Source organism: Hypanus sabinus, chromosome 8 (assembly GCF_030144855.1).
Source record: "Hypanus sabinus isolate sHypSab1 chromosome 8, sHypSab1.hap1, whole genome shotgun sequence".
In the NCBI taxonomy this organism is placed as follows: domain Eukaryota; kingdom Metazoa; phylum Chordata; class Chondrichthyes; order Myliobatiformes; family Dasyatidae; genus Hypanus; species Hypanus sabinus.
The window spans coordinates 3,985,039-4,008,132 of record NC_082713.1 but is presented as its reverse complement, the minus strand read 5'-3'; the positions used below and the strand labels follow the sequence as shown (position 1 = coordinate 4,008,132).

Genomic DNA, 23,094 nt, shown 5'->3' with positions numbered 1-23,094 from the left:
AGAAACTGTCCATTTTAGTGCAAAGTGATCAACGTGGTCACAGTGTTGCTAAATCATAGTGATTTAGGTTTTGCCAGTTGGTTCAAGAACAGGGTGGTTGAAGGGAATTAACTGTTCCTGAAGCTGCTTTTGTGGGACTTCTGTACCTCCTGCCCAACAGTAGCTGTGAGAAGGTAGCATGGCCCAGGTGGTCGGATCTTTAATGGATATTGCCTTCTTGAATCAGCACCTTTTGTAGGTACAACGGAGAGTGGGTAGGGATACGCCTGTGATGTATCAGGCAAAGTCCACTAATTTCTGTGATTTCTTGTATACCTAAGCTTTTTCAAATTGCCACACCAGGCTATGATTAACTAGTCAGGGTACTTTCAAGAGTACATCCCTAGAAGTTTGTTGTCAGGCTGAACTGCTTTACCCTCCAGGGATTTGTTAACTTTTAGCTCCAGATTCCAGTATCTGCAGTTGCTTGAGTCTCCGTGGCTGGTGGAGTGGGATGAGGAGAGATGTGAGAGAACTTCACTTTGGGGAGAAGAGTAGAGAAACAGAATAATGTTTAATTGGTTTGAGGCTGCTCGCTGTGTGTTTCGAGTGAACTGGAACTCCTCACACCAGAAGCATTGCAAATTCAGTGGGTTTTGGTTAATTGGGATACATCAACACCAGTATATTTTGCCCCAATTAGGTGGAAATAGTTAAAAAGATATAAAAAGACAAATTATTTTTTAACTAATAAACAAGTTATGTACAAAACAAATTAGAACAATACCAATCCTACTATGGTACTATAAAACTGTGTACTAGTTCTTAATAGTTATCAACAGGGGAATTCATTCATGTACACAGCTGTGTTCTTTTGATTGACTGTAAATGAACCGTCAGCACAGACAATCGACTGATTTCATACAATGCTTTCAACAATTCCATCCTCCAACTTTTCATTTTCATTGTAATATTCAAGGTGTTTGTCAATACCTCCAAATTCTTCACCGTTCCTAACTTGTTGAAATAGTGAAATAATTTTATTTTCGCTCCTGGCCATATCTGACATCTCCAAGCCTGAAAGCTTGAAACCACAATGGGCAAATTAGTTCAGAATTGTCTTACTGTTTATTACGTGCCAACTATCAGTGACAAAAATCACTGCATTTGAACACAAAAACCTGCTCCTGATGCTATTTAAAACAGCGTGGCCTTTAGAGATGAGTTCAGTCTAAGTATGTTATAGTCTGTAAAGCCCACACAAGCGCACATGATTGACTCTACTGTAGTTAGAAATGGTTTGGCCACAGTCTCCTGTTGCAATTAAGTGGCATAGTGTTCCAAATAAATTAAGGGATTTCCTGCTATTTTCTCAATTAGTTTTTGTCCTTTAAGAGTTGTCCCAAATAAGTCGCTGCCCGAATTAACTGATGCTCATTTAACTGGAATCCACTATACTTCAGAAGGCAGGTGAAACATCAGTCATAACGTCAATGGGGAAAAAGTGCAAGAACGAGGAAGTTTTGCCATGATTGCTGTAGTCAGATCCCACCCTGTGGACAGCAAGCAGTTCTCATGCAGGGTTATGTGTTTCAACTTCTATATGGAAAAGTTTCTTCTTCGAGAGGTTTGTGAATCTTCAGAATTCCCCACCTCTGAGTATTTTTGAGAATAAATTATAATTATTTTTGGCAGGTTGTAAAAAGTATCAGTATTACAGTGTCAGTGATCACCATTCGCGGTTGATTACTAGCTGCTGTATGTTCTCCGCATGACCATATGGGTTCCATCCAGGTGCTCCAGTTTCCTCCCAAATTCCAAATGCAGACAGGTTAGGGTTAATAAATTGTGGTCATGCCATGTTGGCAGCTGTGTCTGCCCAACAGAGTCCTCAGACTGTGCTGGTCACTGATGCAAACAATGCCTTTCACTGCATATTTCGATGTTTCGCTTTTGATGTGAAAGATATATTGAATTTTTATTTTTCTTAACTAAGGTCGGCTTTGGGATTTTAGGAGGATTGAGGGTTCTGAGGGAGCAGGCTGAAAATAGAACTGAGAACAGTGATCGAGCTCAGCCCTCTGAATTGGTAGGACATACCAGATGGAGTTTGTGCCCTGCTGTTCCTCCGATTGTTTCAGATCTTCTGGTTACTAATTTGAGCCTGTTTTACTTTCTTGAAAATCAGTGGCATCTGTCATCGAGTCATTGAATTGTACAACGTAGAAACCAGCCTTTCAGCCCATCTTATCCATACTGTCAACTGCAGAAGGCATCTCAATGTGATTCAATTCAAAAGCAGAATCTGCAGATGATCAAACCTGAAATTAGAACAGAAAATGCTGGGAACCTTCAACATATCAGGCATCACCTGTGCAAAGAGGCGATGAAATGTAAACGATGAGACATTGGACCATAACTAGGCTATTCGACCCATCGAGTCTGCTTCACCATTCTATCATGGCTGATTTATTACCCCTCTCAACCCCATTCTCCTGCCTTCTCTCCAGAACAATAGACAATAGATGCAGTAGTAGGCCATTTGGCCCTTTGAGCCAGCACTGCCATTCACTGTGATCATGGCTGATCATCCACAATCAGTACTCTGTTCCTGCCTTCTCCCCATATCCCTTGACTCCACTATCTTTAAGAGCTCTATTTAACTCTTTCTTGAAAGTATCCAGAGAATTGGTCTCCACTGCCTTCTGAGGCAGAGCATTCCACAGATCCACAATTCTGTGGGTGAACTTTGATAACCTTTGACATCCTGACTGATCGAGAACCTATCTACCTCCATATTAAAAATACCCATTGACTTGACCTTTCACAGTTGCTTGTTGCAATGAATTCCATAGGTTCACTACCCTCTGGCTAAAGAAATTCCTCCTCATATCTGTTCTAGTGGGATAAACTTGTACACTGAGGATGTGCCCTCTAGTCCTAGATTCACCCAATATAGGAAATATCCTCTTCACATCAACCCTGTGTAGGCCTTTCAATGTTTGATAGATTTCAATGAGATACCCCCTCATTCTTCTAAAATCCAGCAAATACAGGGCCAGAGCCATCAAATACTCCTCATACGTTAACCCTTTTATTCTCAGAATCACTCTTGAACCTCCTCAGAACCCTCTCCAATGTCTCAGATAAGGAGCCCAAAACTTCTCACAATACTCCAAGTGCAGTCTGTTGTTTCTCTTCCCATAGATGCTGCCTGACCTGTTGAGTGTTTACAATGTTTTCTGTTTGAAGTCAGTTAATATTTCGGAGTTGTTCTGTAAGATTTTATTTTATACACAGATTTTTGTAATTTTTATATTTATTATGTTTTGTAATGTACTGCTGCTACAAAACAACAAATTTCACAACAAATGCCAATGATTTTAAACTTGCTTCTGATTCTGAGATTGTTGCCATGTCTATAGAACCAGTTCTGAAGTAAAGTCATCTACCTGAAATATTAACTGATTCTGTCTCCACAGGTGCTACCTGGACTGCTGAGTATTTGATTTTTTTTTGAATTTTCATTTCTCTTGGCCTATATCTACTTCTATAAGTCACATATCATTCTGACGTTGAGATATATCACCAGTCTTTCACTGTTGCTGGGTCTAAATCCTGGAATTCCTTCGTAACAGCGTCATGGGAACAGACTCAAAAAGAGTTACTTCCCCCAAGTAGTAAGGCTGATCAATACCTCCACCCACTAACCCACCCTCCACACTCCCAACCACCACTTGCCTGTCAATCACCTTATGTACAGACACTCCAGTGCTTCGTGTCAGTTTATGGACATACACTCAATCGATGTGTATAAAATATCCTACATATTTATAATTATTGCATTTTATTATTATTATGTTCTTTATCTTATCAGGTTTTTTGTGTGCTGCAGCTTGAATCACACAGAGCTGGTCAAGTAAGCGGCTCTCCCTGTTCCTCACCTTCTCAGAATCGGGTTTAGTATCACAGGCATGTGTTGTGAAATTTGTTAACTTAGCAGCAGCAGTTCAATGCATTACATGATAATATAGAAAGCAAAATAAATAAATCAAATACAGTAAGTACATATAATGTATATTAAATAGATTAGAAATAGTGCAAAAACAGAAATAATTTATATTTTAAAGAAGTGAGTTAGTGTTCATGGGTTCAATGTCCATTTAGGAATCAGACGGCAGAGGGGAAGAAATTGTTCCTGAATTGCTGAATGTGTGCCTTCAGACTTCTGGACCTCCTTCCTGATGGTAACAATGAGAAGAGGGCATGTCCTGGGTGATGGGGGTCCTTAATAATGGACGTTACCTTTCTAAGGCACCACTCTTTGATGATGTCTTGGATACTACAGAGGCTAGTACCCAAGATGGAGCTGACTAATTTTGCAACTTTCTGTAGCTTCTTTCAGTCCTGTGCAGTAGTAACCCCACCCAGCCCCCCATACCAGACGGTGATGCAGCCTGTCAGAATGCTCTCCGTGATACATCTATACAAGCTTTTGAGTGTTTTTGTTGACATACCAAATATCTTCAAACTCCTAATGAAGTATAACCACTGTGCTGCCTTCTTTATAACTGCATCGATATGTTCTGACCAGGTTAGGTCCTCAGAGATCTTGACACTCAGGAACTTGACATTGCTCACTCTCTCCACTTCTGATCCCTCTTTCAGGATTGATATGTGTTGCCACACCTTTACCCTTCCTGCAGTCCACAATCAGCTCTTTCATCTTACTGACACTGAGTGCAAAGTTGTTGCTGCAACACCACTCAACAAGCTGGTATATCTTGCTCCTGTGTGCCCTCTCATCCCCCTCTGAGATTTTACCAACAATGGTTATATCATCAGATGGCATTTGAGCTGTACCTAGACATATAGTCTTGGGTATAGGGAGTAGAGCAGTGGGCTAAGCACATATCTCTGAGGTGCGCCAGTCTTGATTGTCAGTGAGGAGGAGATAGACAATAGGTGCAGAAGTAGACCATTCGGCCCTTCGAGCCTGCACCACCATTCTGAGATCATGGCTGATCATCTACTATCAATACCCGGTTCCTGCCTTAGCCCCATATCCCTTGATTTCCCTATCCATAAGATACCTATCTAGCTCCTTCTTGAAAGATATTATAACCAATCCAGACAGATTTTGTACAAGGCATTGGTAAGGCCGAATTTGCAATATTGTGTACAGTTCTGGTCACCGAATTATAGGAAAGATGTCAACAAAATAGAGAGAGTACAGAGGAGATTTACTAGGATGTTACCTGGGTTTCAGCACCTAAGTTACAGGGAAAGGCTGAACAAGTTAGGTCTTTATTCTTTGGAGTGTAGAAGGTTGGGGGGGACTTGATAGGGGTATTTAAAATAATGAGGGGGATAGATCGAGTTGACGTGGATAGGCTTTTTCCATTGAGAGTAGGGGAGATTTAAACAAGAGAACATGGTTTGAGAGTTAGGGGGCAAAAGTTTAAGGGTAACATGAGGAGGAATTTCTTTAGAGAGTGGTAGCTGTGTGGAATGAGCTTCCAGTAGAAGTGGTAAAGGTGGGTTCGGTGTTATCATTTTAAGTAAAATTGGATAGGTATATGGATAGGAGGGTTATGGGCTGAGTGTGGGCCAGTGGGACTAGGAGAGAGTAAGCGTTTGGCACGGACTAGAAGGGCTGAGATGGCCTGTTTCCGTGCTGTAATTGTTATATGGTTATATGGTCATCCTGTTCAGAAGTTGAAGGTCCAATTGCAAGGGACATACAGAGGCCTAGGTTCTGTCGCTTATCAATCAGGACTGCAGCAACAATGGTGCTAAACACTGAGCAGCTAACAGCTTCCTGCCTAGGTGTTTGTATCGCCCAAGGCCGAGTGAAGAGTCATTGAGATTGCATCTGTCATAGACCCATTGTGGCGAAAGGCAAATTGCAGTGGGTCCAGGTCCTTGCTGAGGCAGGAGTTCATTCCAGCCATGACCAAGCTCTGAAAGCATTTCATCACTGTCGATGTGAGTGCTACTGGGTATTAGTTACTAAGGCAACTCACACAACTCTTCTTAGGCACTGGTGTAATTGTTGCTTTTTTTGAAGCAGATGGGAACTTATGACTGTAGCAGTGAGAGGTTAAAATTTCCTTAAATACACCTGCCAGTTAGTTGCCTAAGTTTTCAGAGCTTTACCAGGTACTCTGTCGGGGCCTTCCAACTCGCTGGGGTTCATCCTCTGATGCACCATCAATAACTCTCCGAGACGTGAGGCGAGATATTGGCTTTTATTGACTGGAAGAAAGAACAAGCAGTAATTGACCACCATACTACATCCTGGAGACTGAGGGCGGGGCTCAGTCCTCAATCGCCTTTATACCGGGGTCTGTGGGAGGAGCCACAGGAGCAGTCAGCGAGGGGGGCGTGTCCAGACAGGTATATGTAATTCGCCACATCCTCCTTAAAGACAGCCTAACATTAGCTTCCAAGATAGAGATCTCAGTGTCACTGGGTGCAGCAGGGATCTTCACAGCTGTAGATATGTTCTCCCTTTCAAAGCAGGCGTAGGTACATTGAATTCATCTGGTAGTGAAGCATTGCTGTCGTTCATGCTCTTGGGCTTCTCGTTGTTAGAAGTCATGTCTTGCAAGCCCTGCTGTGCGTCCGATGTTGCCTCCAACCTCGCTCGGAATTGTCTCTTCATTCTTGAAATAGCCCTCCACAAGTCATACCTGGTTTTCTGGTACAGACCTGGGTCGCCAGAGTTGAATGCCACAGATCTAGCCTTCAGCAGATGACGTACTTCCTGGTTCATCTACGGCTTTTGATTAGGGAATGTGCAGCAAGTTTTTATGGGCACACACTCACCACACAGGTTTTAATGAAGTCGGTAACAACTGCAGTATACTCATCCAGGTTCGAAGATGAATCCCTAAATATAGTCCATTCCACCAATTCAAAGCAGTCCGATAATCCTCCTGTGCTTCCCTTGTCCAAACCTTCATGGTCCTCACTACTGGTGCTGCAGTCTTCAGTCTCTGCCTGTACTCAGGGAGTAGGAGTACAGCCGGGAGATCAGACTTCCCGAAGTGAGGGTGTGGAATAGCACGGTAGGCATTCTTGATGGTGGTGTAACAGTGGTCTTGTACTTAAGGTGATTTGTTGATGGTAATTATTTAGTAACTTTTTCAAGTTCCAAGGTGTCAGAGTGTGCTGTTTCATGCATGATGATCCCATTGCTCAGATCATCCAGAGCCTGAACTGGAATATACACCCCTACCAAAATGATCGCAGAAATCTCCCGTGGCAGGTAAAATTAGTGATGCCTCTGACATCTATATACAATGGTGGACAGAGTCCCTGATGTCACTGACACGAGAGATTCTGCAAATGCTGGACATCGAGAGTAACACACACAAAATGCTGGAGGAACACAGCCAGTCAGGCAGCAGCTATGAGAAATAGTAAACAGTCGACGTTTCAGGCAAAGACCCTTCAGCATAAGTGGAGAGGTGGGGCAGAAGCCAGAATAAGGGGTTGTGGGGAGGGGAAGGAATACAGGCTAGAAGACTGTAGGTGAAAGTAGGTGAGGAGGAATGTGGGTGCGGGCTCCCTGTTCAACATATTCCTAAATCCCTGCATGACTCTATTATTTTCTGATGGCTTTAACAATGCCTCTTCTCCACAGGTTTCATGTAGATAGAAATTAATAACAAGATATCCAGCTGTTAACCAGCGGAAATGTGGCCTTGTCTTGAGACTGAAATTAGTCTCATTGCTGTTTAGTGAAATGCATCTTCATTAAGCAAAAGTAATTGTGTTCAAACTACATGACTGGATGGTCTCAGTATTAATTATTTATCTATTTGCACATTGATTGTTTGTTAGCCTTTGTCTCATAAGTTCATAAATTTATGTCTTCATGACTGCTTCTGTATTTTTTTATTTTCCTGTGAACAGGAAATGAATTTCAGTGTTGTATATGGTGACATGTGCTGTCCGTCCTGTGATAGTAAATTTACATTGACTTCAACTTTGTCTGGTTCTTGGGTAGCAGACAAAATGAATAGTTTTTGTGCAGAAGGTGGTCAGTGATTGACACTAATTTTAGGTACATTTTCCTTCGCGATATGCAAGTTAGCTCGAGGATCATATATGTAGATGATGAAATAGCGTTGAATTGGCTGATTGTTAGGACAGTGGGGTGATAATGCAGTGTGGTTCATGAACCCATCAAAGTTGAGTGTAATGAGAAAGAACCAAATTCTGAACATTTTACATTCGCAAATCAGAGAGCTAAAGGATTGGAAATACAGCCCCAAAAGACCATGTTCTTTGGGGCCTGTACCTTCTGAGAATCACAAATCACTCTTCCTAAAGTCAAGAAAAAACCACTGTAATTGGTGCAATCTGTTCCCCTAATTTAACACTTTCTGCTGGAGAACACCTCACACACACCTCTCAGAGTTGAGGACATGGTGCAGAAGGCTTCATCTGTAGCTGAGGGATCTCTCCCTCCTGTTAGCATTTAACCTCTCAACACAGATTAGCTTCATTTACCAGGTGTACATTGAGTGAAGCATGCAGTGAAATACATCGTTCGCGTCAATGGCCAATACAATCCGAGGGCAGCCCACAAGTGCTACCATCCTTCTGGTCCCTGTGTAACACACCACCAGCTCACTAACACTGCCACACACGTCTTTGGACTGTGGGAGGAAACTGGAGCACCCGGAGGAAACCCACACGGTCACGTGGAGAACATTCAAACTACTTACGGACAGCAGCCGATATTGAACCCTGATCACTGGTGCTGTAAAGTGTTATGCTACCATGCCACCAACTCAGAACCACTCCATAAGATCACCAACAATGCCAGGTCTTACTAGTGAAATGGCCCAATCCTCTTGTCCTCTGATTCTCTCACTCCAATCTCAGCCTTCAGTTTCCATAATCCTCTTTTCTATCTTTGGGATATGGCAAGGCCGTTGTTAGGACAATTACTCATTCCTGACTACCCTTGAGAATGAAGGATACATCCCACGCACCCTGCTGATGGACTGTCTGTCCCACTCCCATCTGCGAGGAGGTGATGCAGCATCCACACCAGGACCATCAAACTCAAAAACAGTTACTTTCCCCGAGTAGTAAGGCTGGTCAGAATCAGAATCAGGTTTATTATCACCAGCACGTGTCATGCAATTTGTTAAATTTGTCAACACCTCTACCCGCTAACCCACCCCTCCCCACTCCCAAGCATCACTACTTTACCATGTGCTGTAAGTCACTCCTGTGTCTAGAGTCACTTTATGGACATACAATCAATCCATGTATATACCGTAAGCTATCTTATATTTATTGTGCTTTTTTATTATAATTAAGATGTTCTTTAGCTTAGTGTGTTTTTGTTGTGCTGCCTTGGATCTGGAAAAACAATTATATTGTTCTCCTTTACATTTGTGTACTGGAACTGACATTAAACAATCGTAAATTATGAATAGAAGGTGGGAGTGTGTTGCATTCTTGATCATCATGTCCTTCTGGTGAAGATCTTCCTACAGTCGGGGAGGAAGTTTGGATCCAGTAAAAATGAAGGGAGGTGATATGTTTCTAAGTTAGGATGACGTACGACGCAGGGGAACCCATGAATGGTGGTGTTTCCTTGCACCTGCTGCCCTTGTCCTTCTGAGTGGTGAAGGCACTGGATAGGGGTGATCTGGGAACACAATTTGCATTGCATTTTACACGTTGCACAAGTACGAATCTAAACCTCCAGAAGCACCTGAGGCATCAGACCTCCTTCCCATGTTGTAGAGCAGGGGTTCCCAATCTTTTTCATGCCATGGACCCCTGCTGTAAATTCAGGGGTATGTAGAGTCTGGATTGGAACCACCTGTTGTGGAGACTCTTTGACGTTAAAGGGACAGCAGATGTGATGGTCTAAATCGTTTTCTTGTAAAATCTTTTGGGTTGCATGGTATAGTCACAGCAAGAGTTTACATTTAACATGAAGAGATTTAATTCTGAGTAATTGACTTTGGAATCCATGGTTTTACCAACATGGAATTTATTGCTATTCCAGTCTTAAAAATGTATAAAGAACTGTATTTCTTTTAAACACAAGAATTTCTGCAGACGCAGGAAATCCAGAGCAACACACACAAACCGCTGGAGGAACCCAGCAGGTCAGACAGCAGCTATGGAAATGGATAAATAGTTGATGTCTTGGGCCAAGGCATCAGGAGTTTTGATGAAGGATCTCAGCTCGAAATATCAAGTGTTTATTCCTCTCCATACATGCAGCCTACATGCTCAGCTGTTCTAGTATTTTGTGTGTGTTGCTCTGGATTTTTTGCGAGGGGACTGGTCTAAATGTTTTAACAAGAGTTCAGGGGAGATGGGATGGGGAAGTCTGGCTGAATACCTGCTAATCCTAGTTCATTTTGTTGTATGAAAACCACAGTTCGAGATGATGCTGTCCCTGACACACAGGATTACTATGTGTTGCATCGAGACTCTATCCAATCCGCCGATGTTAAGAAAAAAGAGTCTCCGTTTCGTGCTAAATGTCACGAAATCTTCTGCTGCCCTCTGAAGCAAGTCATCCACAACGAAAACACAGACCTGGAAGGTTTGTCTACCGCACAATCAGCTGTTTTGTCTGTCTTTGTCCGTGTCCCTCTGCTGTGCCATGTTCCGGAGGGGGTGGGAGGCTGCGATAACGGCGCGGACCCTGCATTCCGACCAGAGTCGTTGTGAACACCTCACCTGCGGATTGCTTGCCTACCCTGGGCCCAATGCTTTGCCAGAATCGCATGTGAGAAATGTTTTTTGGATCCAATGCTTTGGAAACAGGGAGGGAGAAGGAATGATTTTTTCATTGTGACTCATTCTATGTCACTTGGCTGTTATGAAAGTTGCTTGCTTTTAAAGACCATCCGGTCCCAGAATGTGCCTCTTGGCTAAGGGAGTGATGCTATGGCCATTGAGAAATGCTTCTGCGCACTTGCTCACCCAGACTCCATGCACTTTGTACTCCATTGGCAGAGAAGCAGTATTAATATGGGAACTGTATGCAATGCACGTGAATTGGAATTGTAAAGGAGCGTATTGCATGCACATGTGTGTTGTACGTTTCGAGTCTATAGCACTGTGTTAAGTCACTGCAGTTTCCTTCCCAGTGTATAATGCAGCCACGTACTGTGCCTGAAGCACCAAGACATGCATTCTTCCCTCAGATGAATGTTTTACTTCCCCCGTTTTTATTTTTAAACAAAGGATTACAGTGAGGACATTGAATCACTCGGGGCTAGGCTAAAAATAACTCAAGCAGTGTGCTGTGTGTGTGGTGATGCAAAGACTTGTAATTCAACAGCACACATGCTCTCTGTAAAGAGAGACATGGATTACAGCTCTACAAGTTCTCTTTTCACCTGCTGCATATAAGGAAATGGAATGAGATTTACCTGTGCTTGGCACTGTATTCAGATTCCATTGGAACATACTGTATTTTCCCCATCCCTTTCCCCTCTTCTAACCATTACCCACTCTGGCCTCTTACCTCTTCTCTTCACCTGCCTATCACCTCCCCTGCTGTCCCTCCTCTTCCTCGTTCTCCCATGGTCCACTCTCTTCCTTCTGGTCTGGCCTTTTTCCTTTGCCACCTATCAGCTCCCAGTTTTTACTTCATACCCTCACCCACCCATCTGGCTCCACCTGTCGTTCTTCCTTCCCACCACCTTCATATTCTGGCATCTTCCCCCTTCCTTTCCAGTCCCGATGAAGGATCTCAGCCCCAAACATAGACTGTTTATTCATTTTTAGAGATGATGCCTGAGCTGCTGAGTTCCTCCAGTATTTTGTGTGTTACTGCATTTTATTACTGGCAATTCTGCCTGTTCCCTGTGATCCTACAAGCTGTTTCTATTCAGTCAGAATCCTCCTTCCTTCACCTTCCTTTCAAACTTGAATACAACCTGCTCATCTTTTCGCACATGAATTTCCCAATAATACTATACACTCCATGGCCACGTCATGAGGTACATCTGTACACCTATTCGTTAATGCAGATATCCTATCAGCCAATCATGTGGCAGCAACTCAATGCATAAACGCATGCAGACCTGGTCAAGAGGTTCATTTGTTGTTCAGACTAAACATCAGAAGGGAATGGAGAAGAAATGTAATCTAAGTGCCTTGGACTGTGGCATGATTGCTGGTGCCAAATGGGGCAGTTTGAGTATCTCAGAGATTGCTGATCTCCTGGGATTTTCACACACAACTTTCTCGAGAGTTGACAGCGAATGGTGCGAAAAACAAAAAAATATCCAGTTAATGGCAGATTTATGGGAAAATAAACCTTGTTAATGAGAGAGGTCAGAGGGGAATGGTCAGACTGGTTCAAGCTGACTGGAAAGTGACAGTGACTCAAGTAACCAAGTCACAGCAGTGGTGTGCGGGAGAGCATCTCTGAACACACAACACATCAACCCTTGAAGTGGATGGACTACAGGAGCAGAAGACCATGAGTGTACACTCACTGGCCATTTTGTTAGGTAGGAGGTAGCTGATAGAGTTACCGCTGAGTGTATACCTGAGCTTTGCACTGTATTCGGATGCCATTGGAGAACGCAGTGTTTTATTGCTGGCCAAGTCCACCTGTTCCCTGTGCTCCTGCAAGCTGTTTCCATTTACAGAGGAATCCTCCCTCTTTCACCTTCCTTTCAACCTTGAAACCATCAGGGTCGTCTTTTCAAAGTTCCAAGTACATAAATGTCACCACATACAACCCTGAAACTCATTTTCTTAGGGGCATTCACAGTGAATACAAATAAATAAAAAACAGACAAACAGACGGTTTGAGATGTGTCTATTTTAACGCAAGGAGTATTGTGAACAAAGTGGATGAGCTTAGAGCGTGGATCAGTACTCGGAGCTGTGATGTGGTGGCCATTACAGAGACTTGGATGGCTCAGGGACAGGAATGGTTACTACAAGTGCCAGGTTTTAGATGTTTCTGAAAGGACAGACAGGGAGGCAGAAGAGGTGGGGGAGTGGCACTGTTAATCAGAGATAGTGTCACACCTGCAGAAAAGGTGGACATCGTGGAGGGATTGTCTACAGAGTCTCTGTGGGTGGAGATTAGGACCAGGAAGGGGTCAATAACTTTACTGTGTGCTTTTTATAGGCCGCCCAATAGTAACAGGGATATCGAGGAGCAGATAGGGAAACAGATCCTGGAAAGGTGTAATAATAACAGAGTTGTTGTGATGGGAGATTTTAGTTTCCCAAATATAGATTGGCATCTCCCTAGAGCAAGAGGTTTAGATGGGGTGGAGTTTGTTAGGTGTGTTCAGGAAGGTTTCTTGACACAGTATGTAGATAAGCCTACAAGAGGAGAGGCTGTACTTGATCTGGTATTGGGAAATGAACCTGGTCGGGTGTCAGATCTCTCAGTGGGAAAGCATTTTGGTCATAGTGATCATAATTCTATCTTCTTTACAATAGCATTGGAGAGGGATAGGAACAGACAAGTTAGAAAAGTGTTTAATTTGAGTAAGGGGAATTATGAGACTATCAGGCAGGTAATTGGAAGCTTAAATTGGGAACAGATGTTCTCAGGGGAAAGTACGGAAGAAATGTGGCAAATGTTCAGGGGATACTTGTGTGGAGTTCTGCATAGGTACATTCCAATGGGATAGGGAAGTTATGGTAGGGTACAGGAACTGTGGTGTACAAAGGCTGTAATAAATCTAGTCAGGAAGAAAAGGAAAGCTTACAAAAGTTTCAGAGAGCTGGGTAATGTCAGAGATCTAGAAAATAAGGCTAATAGGAAGGAGCTTAAAAAGGAAATTAGGAGAGCCAGAAGGGGCCATGAGAAGGCCTTGGCGGGCAGGATTAAGGAAAACCCCAAGGCATTCTACAGATATGTGAAGAGCAAGAGGATAAGACGTGAAAGAATAGGACCTATCAAGTGTGATAGTGGGAAAGTGTTTATGGAATCGAAGGAAATAGCAGAGGTACTTAATGAATACTTTACTTCAGTATTCACTATGGAAAAGGATCTTGGTGACTGTAGTGCTGACTTGCAGTAGAATGAAAAGTTTGAGCAAGTAGATATTAAGAAAGAGGATGTGCTGGAGCTTTTGGAAAGCATCACGATGTATAAATCACTGGGACTAGATAAAATGTACCCCAGGCTACTGTGAGGGGCGAGGGAGGAGATTGCTGAGCCTCTGGCGATAATCTTTGAATCATCAATGGGGATGGGAGAGGTTCCGGAGGATTGGAGGGTTGTGGATGTTGTTCCTTTATTCAAGAAAGGGAGTAGAGATAGCCCAGGAAATTATAGACCAGCGAGTCTTACTTCAGTGGTTGGTAAGTTGATGGAGAAGATCCTGAGAGGCGGGATTTATGAACATTTGGGGAGGTATAATATGATTAGGAATAATCATACTTTGTCAAGGGCAGGTTGTGCCTTACGAGCCTGACTGAATTTTTTGAGGATGTGACTAAACACATTGATGAAGGAAGAACAGTAGATGTGGGGTATATGGATTTCAGCAAGGCATTTGATAAGATACTCCATGCAAGGCATATTAAGAAAGTAAGGAGGCATGGGATCCAAGAGGACATTGCTTTGTGGATCCAGAACTGGCTTGCCCACAGAAAGCAAAGAGTGGTTGTAGACAGGTCATATTCTGCATGGAGGTCGGTGACCAGTGGTGTGCCTCAGGGATCTGTTCTGGGACCCTTACTCTTCGTGATTTTTATAAATGACCTGTATGAGGAAGTGAAGGGATCGGTTTGTAAGTTTGCTGATGACACAAAGGTTGGAGGTGTTGTGGATAGTGTGGAGGGCTGTCAGAGCTTACAGCGGGACATTGATAGGATGCAAAACTGGGCTGAGAAGTGTCAGATGGAGTTCAACCCAGATAAGTGTGAAGTGGTTCATTTTGGTAGGTCAAATATGCTGGCAGAATATAGTATTAATGGTAAGACTCTTGGCAGTCTGGAGGATCAGAGGGATCTTGGGGTCCGAGTCCATAGGACAATCAAAGCTGCTGAGCAGGTTGACTCTGTGGTTAAGAAGGCATACAGTGCATTGGCCTTCATTAATTGTGGAATTGAATTTAGGAGCCAAGAGGTAATGTTGCAGCTATATAGGACCCTGGTCAGACCCTACTTGGAGTACTGTGCTCTGGTCTGGTTTTCTCACTACAGGAAGGATGTGGAAACCATAGAAAGGGTGCAGAGGAGATTTTCAAGGATGTTACCTGGATGGGGAGGCATGCTTTATGAAAACAGGCTGAGTGAACTTGGCCTTTTCTCCTTAGAGTGACGGAGGATGAGAGATGACCTGATAGATGTATATAAGATGATGAGAGGCATTGATCGTGTGGATAGTCAGAGGCTTTTTCCCAGGGCTGAAATGGTTGCCACAAGAGGACACTGGTTTAAGGTGCTGGGGAATAGGTACAGAGGAGATGACAGGGGTAAGTTTTTTCTGCAGAGAGTGGTGAGCGCATGGAATGGGCTGCCGGTGACGATGGTGGAGGTGGATATGATAGGGTCTTTTGGATGGGTACATGGAGCTTAGAAAAATAGAGGGCTATGGGGAACTCTAGTAATTTCTAAGGTAGGGACATGTTCAGCACAAGTTTGTGGGCCAAAGGGCCTTTATTGTGTTGTAGGTTTTCTATGTTTTTGTGTTTTCTAATAATAGTAAATATAAAATTGAGAACATGAGATAAAGTGTCCATCAGTTGTGGGAAAAGTTCAGAGGTGGGTTGAGTGAAGTTATTGCCACTCGTTCATTTATGGTTGAAGGGTAACTTCCTGAACCTGGTGATCTAGATCCTGAGGCACCTGTCCCTTCTTCCTGATGGCAGCAATGAGAAGAGAGCATGTCCTGGATGGTCCTTGAAGATGGATGCTGCTTTCCTGTGACTGCGCTCCTTGCAGATGAATTTCCCAATAATAATGTACGGTCTGTTGTCTATGCTGCTGGTTTGTGGAGACTGGCAGTCACATTCTATCTTTTTTGCAAGCTGAAGAATTCATTCTCAGGTGCAGGCAGAGCTGACAAAGGTTGTCATCCTGATCTTTAGGCTGGCAACAGTTGCATCAAAAGTGAGAGCACGTGGACAGGTTTGTGTAGAACTGAGGACGGACAGAGGTCAAAACAGGCAACTCTCCTTCACTCCAGCAACACAGGGATGTCAGGGTGGAGATTCACATTCTGACGATTAGCTTGATTTGTCACGTGTACAATAATACACAGAGTGAGATCCGTCATTTGCGACTGCAGCCAACATGGTCTGAGGATGTGGTCTTTCATTGATTCTACTGTGTTTCTTGTATTTACTGTGAATTCCTGCAAGAAAATGAATCTCAGGGTTGACATAGATGTACTTTGATAACAAATTTAGTTTGAACAAGTATCCTTCAGCTCCTCAGAAAATAGTCAATCAGAAACCTGAGTGCTGCACACTTTCCTGAGCTTGTCTTGTCCATACTGCACCAACCCACCACCACTGGGCTATAAATGTGCAGGAGCAGTGTGTGGTTAAGTGCCTTGCTCAGGGACACACACGCTGCCTCGGCTGAGGCTCGAACCAGTGACCTTCAGATCACCAGCCCAAAGCCTTAACCACTTGGCCACGTGCCAATCCCTGTCTCCCTTCTATCTCTGACAGAAATCACCACCTGAATAACAGTTTAGAAGTTTGGATAATTTGTTGTGTTTGCTTGCAACAATGTTAAAGTTGATGATCTCCTAACTAAACGATCAGGAAAAGCCACTCGAGCCATGTGTGAAGAGATTCAAATACTTAGGAGTATATTTTACAAACAAAAGCTGTGAAGCACTATCGACCGGTGATCATCTGCAACAAGCAGCAGCTCACAACCGTTACACTTCAAACAAGAAAAAATAAAAATTTCTTCAGAGCTTTTGTGTTATTAAACATTAGTAAAGATCCAGAAACAATGAAATAGAAACACATGAATGTAGCGGCTAGCACACTGCCAGCAATCAATGTTCAATTCCCGCTGCTGCCTTGTTCTCCCTGTGACCATGTGGGTTTCATCCGGGTGCTCCGGTTTCCTCCCACATTCGAAAGATGTACTGCTTAGGGTCAGTAAGTTGTGGGCATGTTATGTTGGCACTGGAAACGTGGTGACACTTGCAGGTGATGCTCAGCACATCGTGAGACTGTGTTGGACATTGATGCAGACAACACATTTCACTGCACATTTCGATGTACGTGTGACAAATAAAACCAATCCACTTGTCCTTTAAATATTGGCTTCACTTTTAAAACAAGAATCTCGTGTCATAAAAAAATAATAAAACAGAAAATCCATTCACAGAAACCAATCAGTAATGGCACTTTTTAAAGTCAAAGTCAAGTTTATTTTCATTTGCACAAGAACAGAAATAGGGAGCATAGGTTGAGAGTGAAAGGGGAAAAATTGAAAATGGACTTGAGGGGCAAATCTTCACATGGACATTGTTGAGTGTAGGAAATGAGCTGCCAGAGGAAGTGGTTAAGGCAGGTACCATAGCACAGTGAGGGTAGAAGTATGAAGATTTGGCAGGATTTCAGATTCTTGGATCATTGGGATCTCTTCTGGGGGAGGTATGACCTGTTCAGAAGTGAGGAGTTGCACCTGAACCTGAGGGGGTCCAATATTCTCACAGGCAGGTTTGCAGGAGCTATTGGGGAGGGTTTAGACTAATTTGGTCAGAGGTGTGGGAACTGGAATGAAGGGACTCAGGGTAGGACGGATGGTAAAATATCAAAGATAGTGTGCAGCCAGACTGTCTGGAAGGGCAGGCAGATGATAGAACAGAATTGTAGCAAGCAGGGTGAGAATCAGTGTATTACGGATGCAGAATCAAAAAGGGCAGCAAATACAGTACTCAAAGTGTTCTGTCTCCATGTATGGAGTATAAGAAATAAGGTGGATGATCTTGTTGCAGTTTTTCAGATTGCCAGGTATGATGTTGTGGCCATCACTGAATCATGGCTGAAGGATGATTGTAGTAAGGAGTTGAATGTCCAAGATTACACGTTATATCAGAGGGATAGGAAGGTAGACAGAGGGGGTGGCGTGGCTCTGTTGGTAAAGAATGGGATCAAATCAGTAGAAAGATGTGATGTAGGATCAGAAGATGTTGAATCCTTGTGGTTGAGTTAAGAAACTACAAGGGTAAAAGGACTTTGATGGCAGTTATATACAGGCCTCCAAACAGTAGCTAGGATGTGGATTACAGTTTCCACCAGGAAATAGAAAAGGCAAGTCAAAAGGGAAAAGTTATGATAGTTAAGGGAGATATCAACATGCAGGTCGATTGGGAAAGCCAAGTTGGAAATGGATCTCAAGAGAGTGAGATAGACTAAAAAGCCTATGAGATGGCTTTTTAGAGAAGTTTGTCATTGAGCCTACTAGAGGGTCAGCCATACTGGATTGAGTGTTCTTTTAATGATCTGGAGATGATTAGGGAGCTTGAGGTTAAAAAACCCTCAGGAGGCAGTGATCACAATATGATTGAGCTCAACTTGAAATTTAAAGGGAGAAAGTAAAGTCTGGTGTAGCAGCATTTCACTCGAGTAAAGGAAATTACCAGTATTGCAGAGGAGTTAGCCAAAGTAAACTGGAAGGAGATGCTGTCAGGGATGACAGCAGAGCAGCAATGGCGTGAGTTTCTAGGAAAAATGAGGAAGGTGCAGGATAGATGTATTCCAAAAACGAAGAAATATTCAAATGGCAAAATAGTACAACTAGTACATAGTGCATAATAGTACATAAATGTATGTCTGAGAAGCTGGTGTGTGGGGAAGGGTTTCAGGCTCTGGGATCTTTGGGATCTCTTCTGGAGGAGGTAGGACCTGTACAGAAGTGACAGGTTGCACCTGAACCTGAGGGGAACTAATACTCTTGCAGGCAGGTTTGCAGGAGCTATTGGAGAGGGTTTAAACTAATTTGGCAGGGAGTCGAGGCGGTTGGGTGGGACCCGGAGTGAAGGGACTCAGGATAGGAGGGATGGTAAAAATGCCAAGATAGCGTGCAGTCAGACTGTCAGGAAGGGCAGGCAGATGATAGGACAAAATTGCAGCCAGCAGGACGAATATCAGTGCATCAGGGATGCAGAATCAAAAAAGGTAGCAAATACGGTATACAAAGTGCTATACCTTAATGCGCCGAGTATGAGAAATACTGTTGCACTTTTACAGATTGTCAAGTATGATGTTGAGGTTATCACTGAATCGTGGCTGAAGGATGGTTGTATGTCCAAGGTTACACATTATATCGGAGGGATAGGAAGGGAGGCAGAGGGGTGGGTGTGACTATTGGTAGAGAATGACATCAAATCAGTAGAAAGAAGTGACACAGGATCAGAAGATGTTGAACCCTTGTAGGTTGAGTTAAAAAACTGCAAGGGTAAAAGGACCCTGATGGAAGTTATATACAGGCTTTCCAACAGTACCTGGGATGTGGATTACAGATTACAATGGAAAGTTGAAAAGGCGTGTCAAAACGGCAATGTTATGTTAATCATGTGTGACTTTACCATGCAGATAGACAGGGAAAATTGGGTTGGTAAAGGATCTCAAGAGAGTGAACTTGTTAAATGCCTATGAAATGGCTTTTTAAAGCAGTTTGTTATTGAGTCTATTAGGGGATCAACTATTCTGGATTGGATATTATGTAATAAACTCGAGGTGGTTAGGGAAAGGAACACTTAGGAGACAGTGATAATAATATGACTGAATTCAACTTGAAATGTGATAGCGAGACAATAAAATCTGATGTAGCAGTATTTCAGTGAAGTAAAGGAAATTACAGTGGTATGGGGGAGGAGATGGCTGAAGTAAATTGGAAGGAGATGCTGGCAAGGAAGACAGCAGAGCATCAGCAGCATGAGTTTCAGGTAAAAATGAGGAAAATGCAGGATAGATGAATTTCAAAAAACAAATAAATACTCAAATGGCAAAATAGTACAATCATGGCTGACAAGGGAAGTCAAAGCTAATGTAAAATTAAAAGAGAGGACATACAGCAATACAAAAACTAGTGGTAAGACAGAGGATTGGGAAGCTTTTAAAACCTACAGAAAGCAACTAAAATAATTATTAGGAGGGAAAAGATGAAATATGAAAGCACCTCGCAAACAATATCATGGTGAATTAAAAAGCTTTTTCAAGTATATAAAAAATAAGAGAGATGAGAGTGGATATAGGGCCTCTAGAAAATGGGGCTGGAGAAATAATAATAACCATATAACAATCACAGCACAGAAACAGGCCATCTCAGCCCTCCTAGTCCGTGCCGAACCCTTAATCTCACCTAGTCCCACCTACCCGCACTCAGCCCATAACCCCCCACTCCTTTCCTGTCCATATACCTATCCAATTTTACCTTAAATGACACAACTGAACTGGCCTCTACTACTTCTACAGGAAGCTCATTCCACACAGCTATCACTCTCTGAGTAAAGAAATACCCCCTCGTGTTTCCCTTAAACTTTTGCCCCCTAACTCTCAAATCATGTCCTCTCGTTTGAATCTCCCCTACTCTCAATGGAAACAGCCTATTCACGTCAACTCTATCTATCCCTCTCAAAATTTTTAATACCTCGATCAAATCCCCCCTCAACCTTCTACACTCCAATGAATAGAGACCTAACTTGTTCAACCTTTCTCTGTAACTTAAGTGCTGAAACCCAGGTAACAATGGGGGACAAGGAGATGGCAGATGACCTAAATGAGTATTTTGCATCAGTCTTCACTGTGGAAGACACTAGAGTGTGCCAGTTGTTGAAGGGTGTGAGGGAAGAGAAGTGAGTGCCATTACTATTACAAGGGAGAAGGTGCTCAGAAAGCTAAAAGACCTCAGGGACATAAGTTACCCGGACCAGATGAACTGCACCCTAGGGTCTAAAAGAGGTAGCAGTAGAGATTGTGGAGGCATTAGTAAAGATCTTTCAAAAATCTTTGGACTCTGGCATGATGCTAGAAGACTGGAAAAATGCAAATGTCACTCCACTCTTAAGAAAGGAGGAAGGCAGCAGAAAGGAGATTATAGACCAGTGGTTGGAAAGATGTTGGAGTCAATTGTTAAGGATGAGGTTATGGAGTACCTGGTGACACAGAACAAGATAGGACAAAGTCAGCATGGTTTCCTTAAAGGAAAATCTTGCTTGATGAACCAGTTGGAATTCTTTGAGGAAATTACAGTAGGATTGATGTAGGGAATTCAGAGGATGTTGTATATTTGGATTTTCAGAAGGCATTTGACGAAGTGCCACATATGAAGCTGCTTACCAAGATAAAAGCCCACGGTATTACAGTAAAGTTATTGGCATGGGTAGAGCTTTTGCTGATTGGTAGGGGGCATTGAGTGGGTATAAAAGGATCCTTTTCAGGTTGGCTGTCAGTGATTAGTGGTGTTCCACAGGTATCAGTGTTGGGACCGTTTGTTTTTATGCTGTATATAGAATAGATGGCTTTGTTGCCAAGCTTTCAGATAATACAAAGATTAGTGGAGGAGCAGGTAGTGTTGAGGAAACAGGTGGGCAGAAGGACTTAAATTAGAAAAAAGGGCAAGAAAGTGGCAAATGAAATGCTATGTTGAAAAATGCATGGTCATGAACTTTGGTAGTAGAAATAAATGTGCAGACTATTTTCTAAACGGAGAGAAAATCCAAAAATCTGAGACGCAAAGTTACTTGGGGGTCCTTGTGCAGAACACCCTAAAGGTTAATTTGCAGGTAGTCAGAGGTGAGGAAGGCAAATCTTTGTACTCATTTCGAGAGGTCTAGAATACAAGAGCAGGCTTGATAAGGAACTGGTGAGGCCTCACCTTGACTGCTGTGAACAGTTTTGGGCTCCTCATCTAAGAAAGTGTGTGCTGGCATTGGAGAGGGTCCAGAGGAGGTTCACAAGGATGATTTCAGGAATGAAAGGGTTATCATATGAGGGATATTTGATAGCTCTGGGTCTGTACTCACTGTAGGATCTCATTGAGCAGACTCGATGGGCCAAATGGCGTGATTCTGCTCCTATGTCTTATGCTATTATCAATAAGAAACCATTGGTTAGATACTGTACATGGAGGGGTGTGACTTAGCAAGAGATGGGCCAAATGCTGGAAACTGGAACTGGATTCAAAGTTCAATGTAAATGTATTAGCGAGGTATGTTTATGCCACCAAATGCTAGTCTGACATTCAGTTTCATGCAGGCATTCATAGCAGATACCAAGAAAGGCAAGCAAATCAATCAAAATAGACGAACAATCAATGTGTCAAAGTATACAAAATGTGCAGTTACTAACTAAATCAATAGATAAATAAATGAATAAATGAACTATTTATTTAGAGACACACAGCATGGAGTCGTCCCTTCCAGCCTTCTGAACCACAGCACCCCAGCAACCCCAATCAACCCTCATCCTGGTCATGGGACTATTTACAATGACCAGTTAACCTACCTGTTATGACTTTGGACTCTGCGAGGAAACCCAAAGACCCAGAGAAACCCCCGTGCATTCCATGGGGGGAGCATTTGGAGATTTCTTACAAATGGCACCAGAATTGAACAATGAACTCTGGACCGCCCGAGCTGTAATAGTGTTGTGCGATAATACTGAGAGCATGAGCTGTGAACTCCTTGAAAATGAGTCCACAGGTTGTGGAATCAGTGTTGAGGGGAGTGAAACTATACACACTGGTTGAAGGACGACAGGCTCCTGAAGCAGCGTGGTATAGGTGGGTGTGCACTATGGAGTGCACGGGTTGATGGGGCTGAAGAGCCTGTAGCCATGCTATATCGTTCTGTGACTCACACTGCAAATGCATTTCCCTCTGGTCACTCATGTCAGTTCTTACAAGGTGAACACATCTTTAGGATTAGCACCAGTTAGTGAGTGCCTGTTCTTTGCAAGAGATTTAGAAATGACAATTATTACTGTTCTAGTCAACGAGCTCCAAAATGTGGGCCTATGTAACTCACAAACAAGAGAAAATCTGCAGAGCTGGAAATCCAAGCAACGCACGCAAAATGCTGGAGGAACTCAGCAGTATCTATGGAAAAGAGTAAAGCATCGGCGTTTTGATCTGAGAAACACTGACTGTTTACTCTTT

The 23,094-nt window shown here is 43.0% G+C and overlaps 1 protein-coding gene across 3 annotated transcripts in view; it reads left to right on the top strand.

Moving 5' to 3' along the window:
• fgf13a (fibroblast growth factor 13a) overlaps positions 1–23,094 on the top strand; it is a 516,601-nt gene that overhangs the window by 222,949 nt on the left and 270,558 nt on the right. For 2 of the 3 annotated variants that reach the window (XM_059976466.1, XM_059976465.1), the window contains one exon: positions 10,406–10,573. The exons of the other annotated variant lie outside the window; for it this stretch is intronic. In XM_059976466.1, the coding sequence (XP_059832449.1) occupies positions 10,406–10,573 (168 nt within the window). The remainder of the gene's footprint in view (positions 1–10,405; positions 10,574–23,094) is intronic. 3 annotated transcript variants of the gene reach the window in all.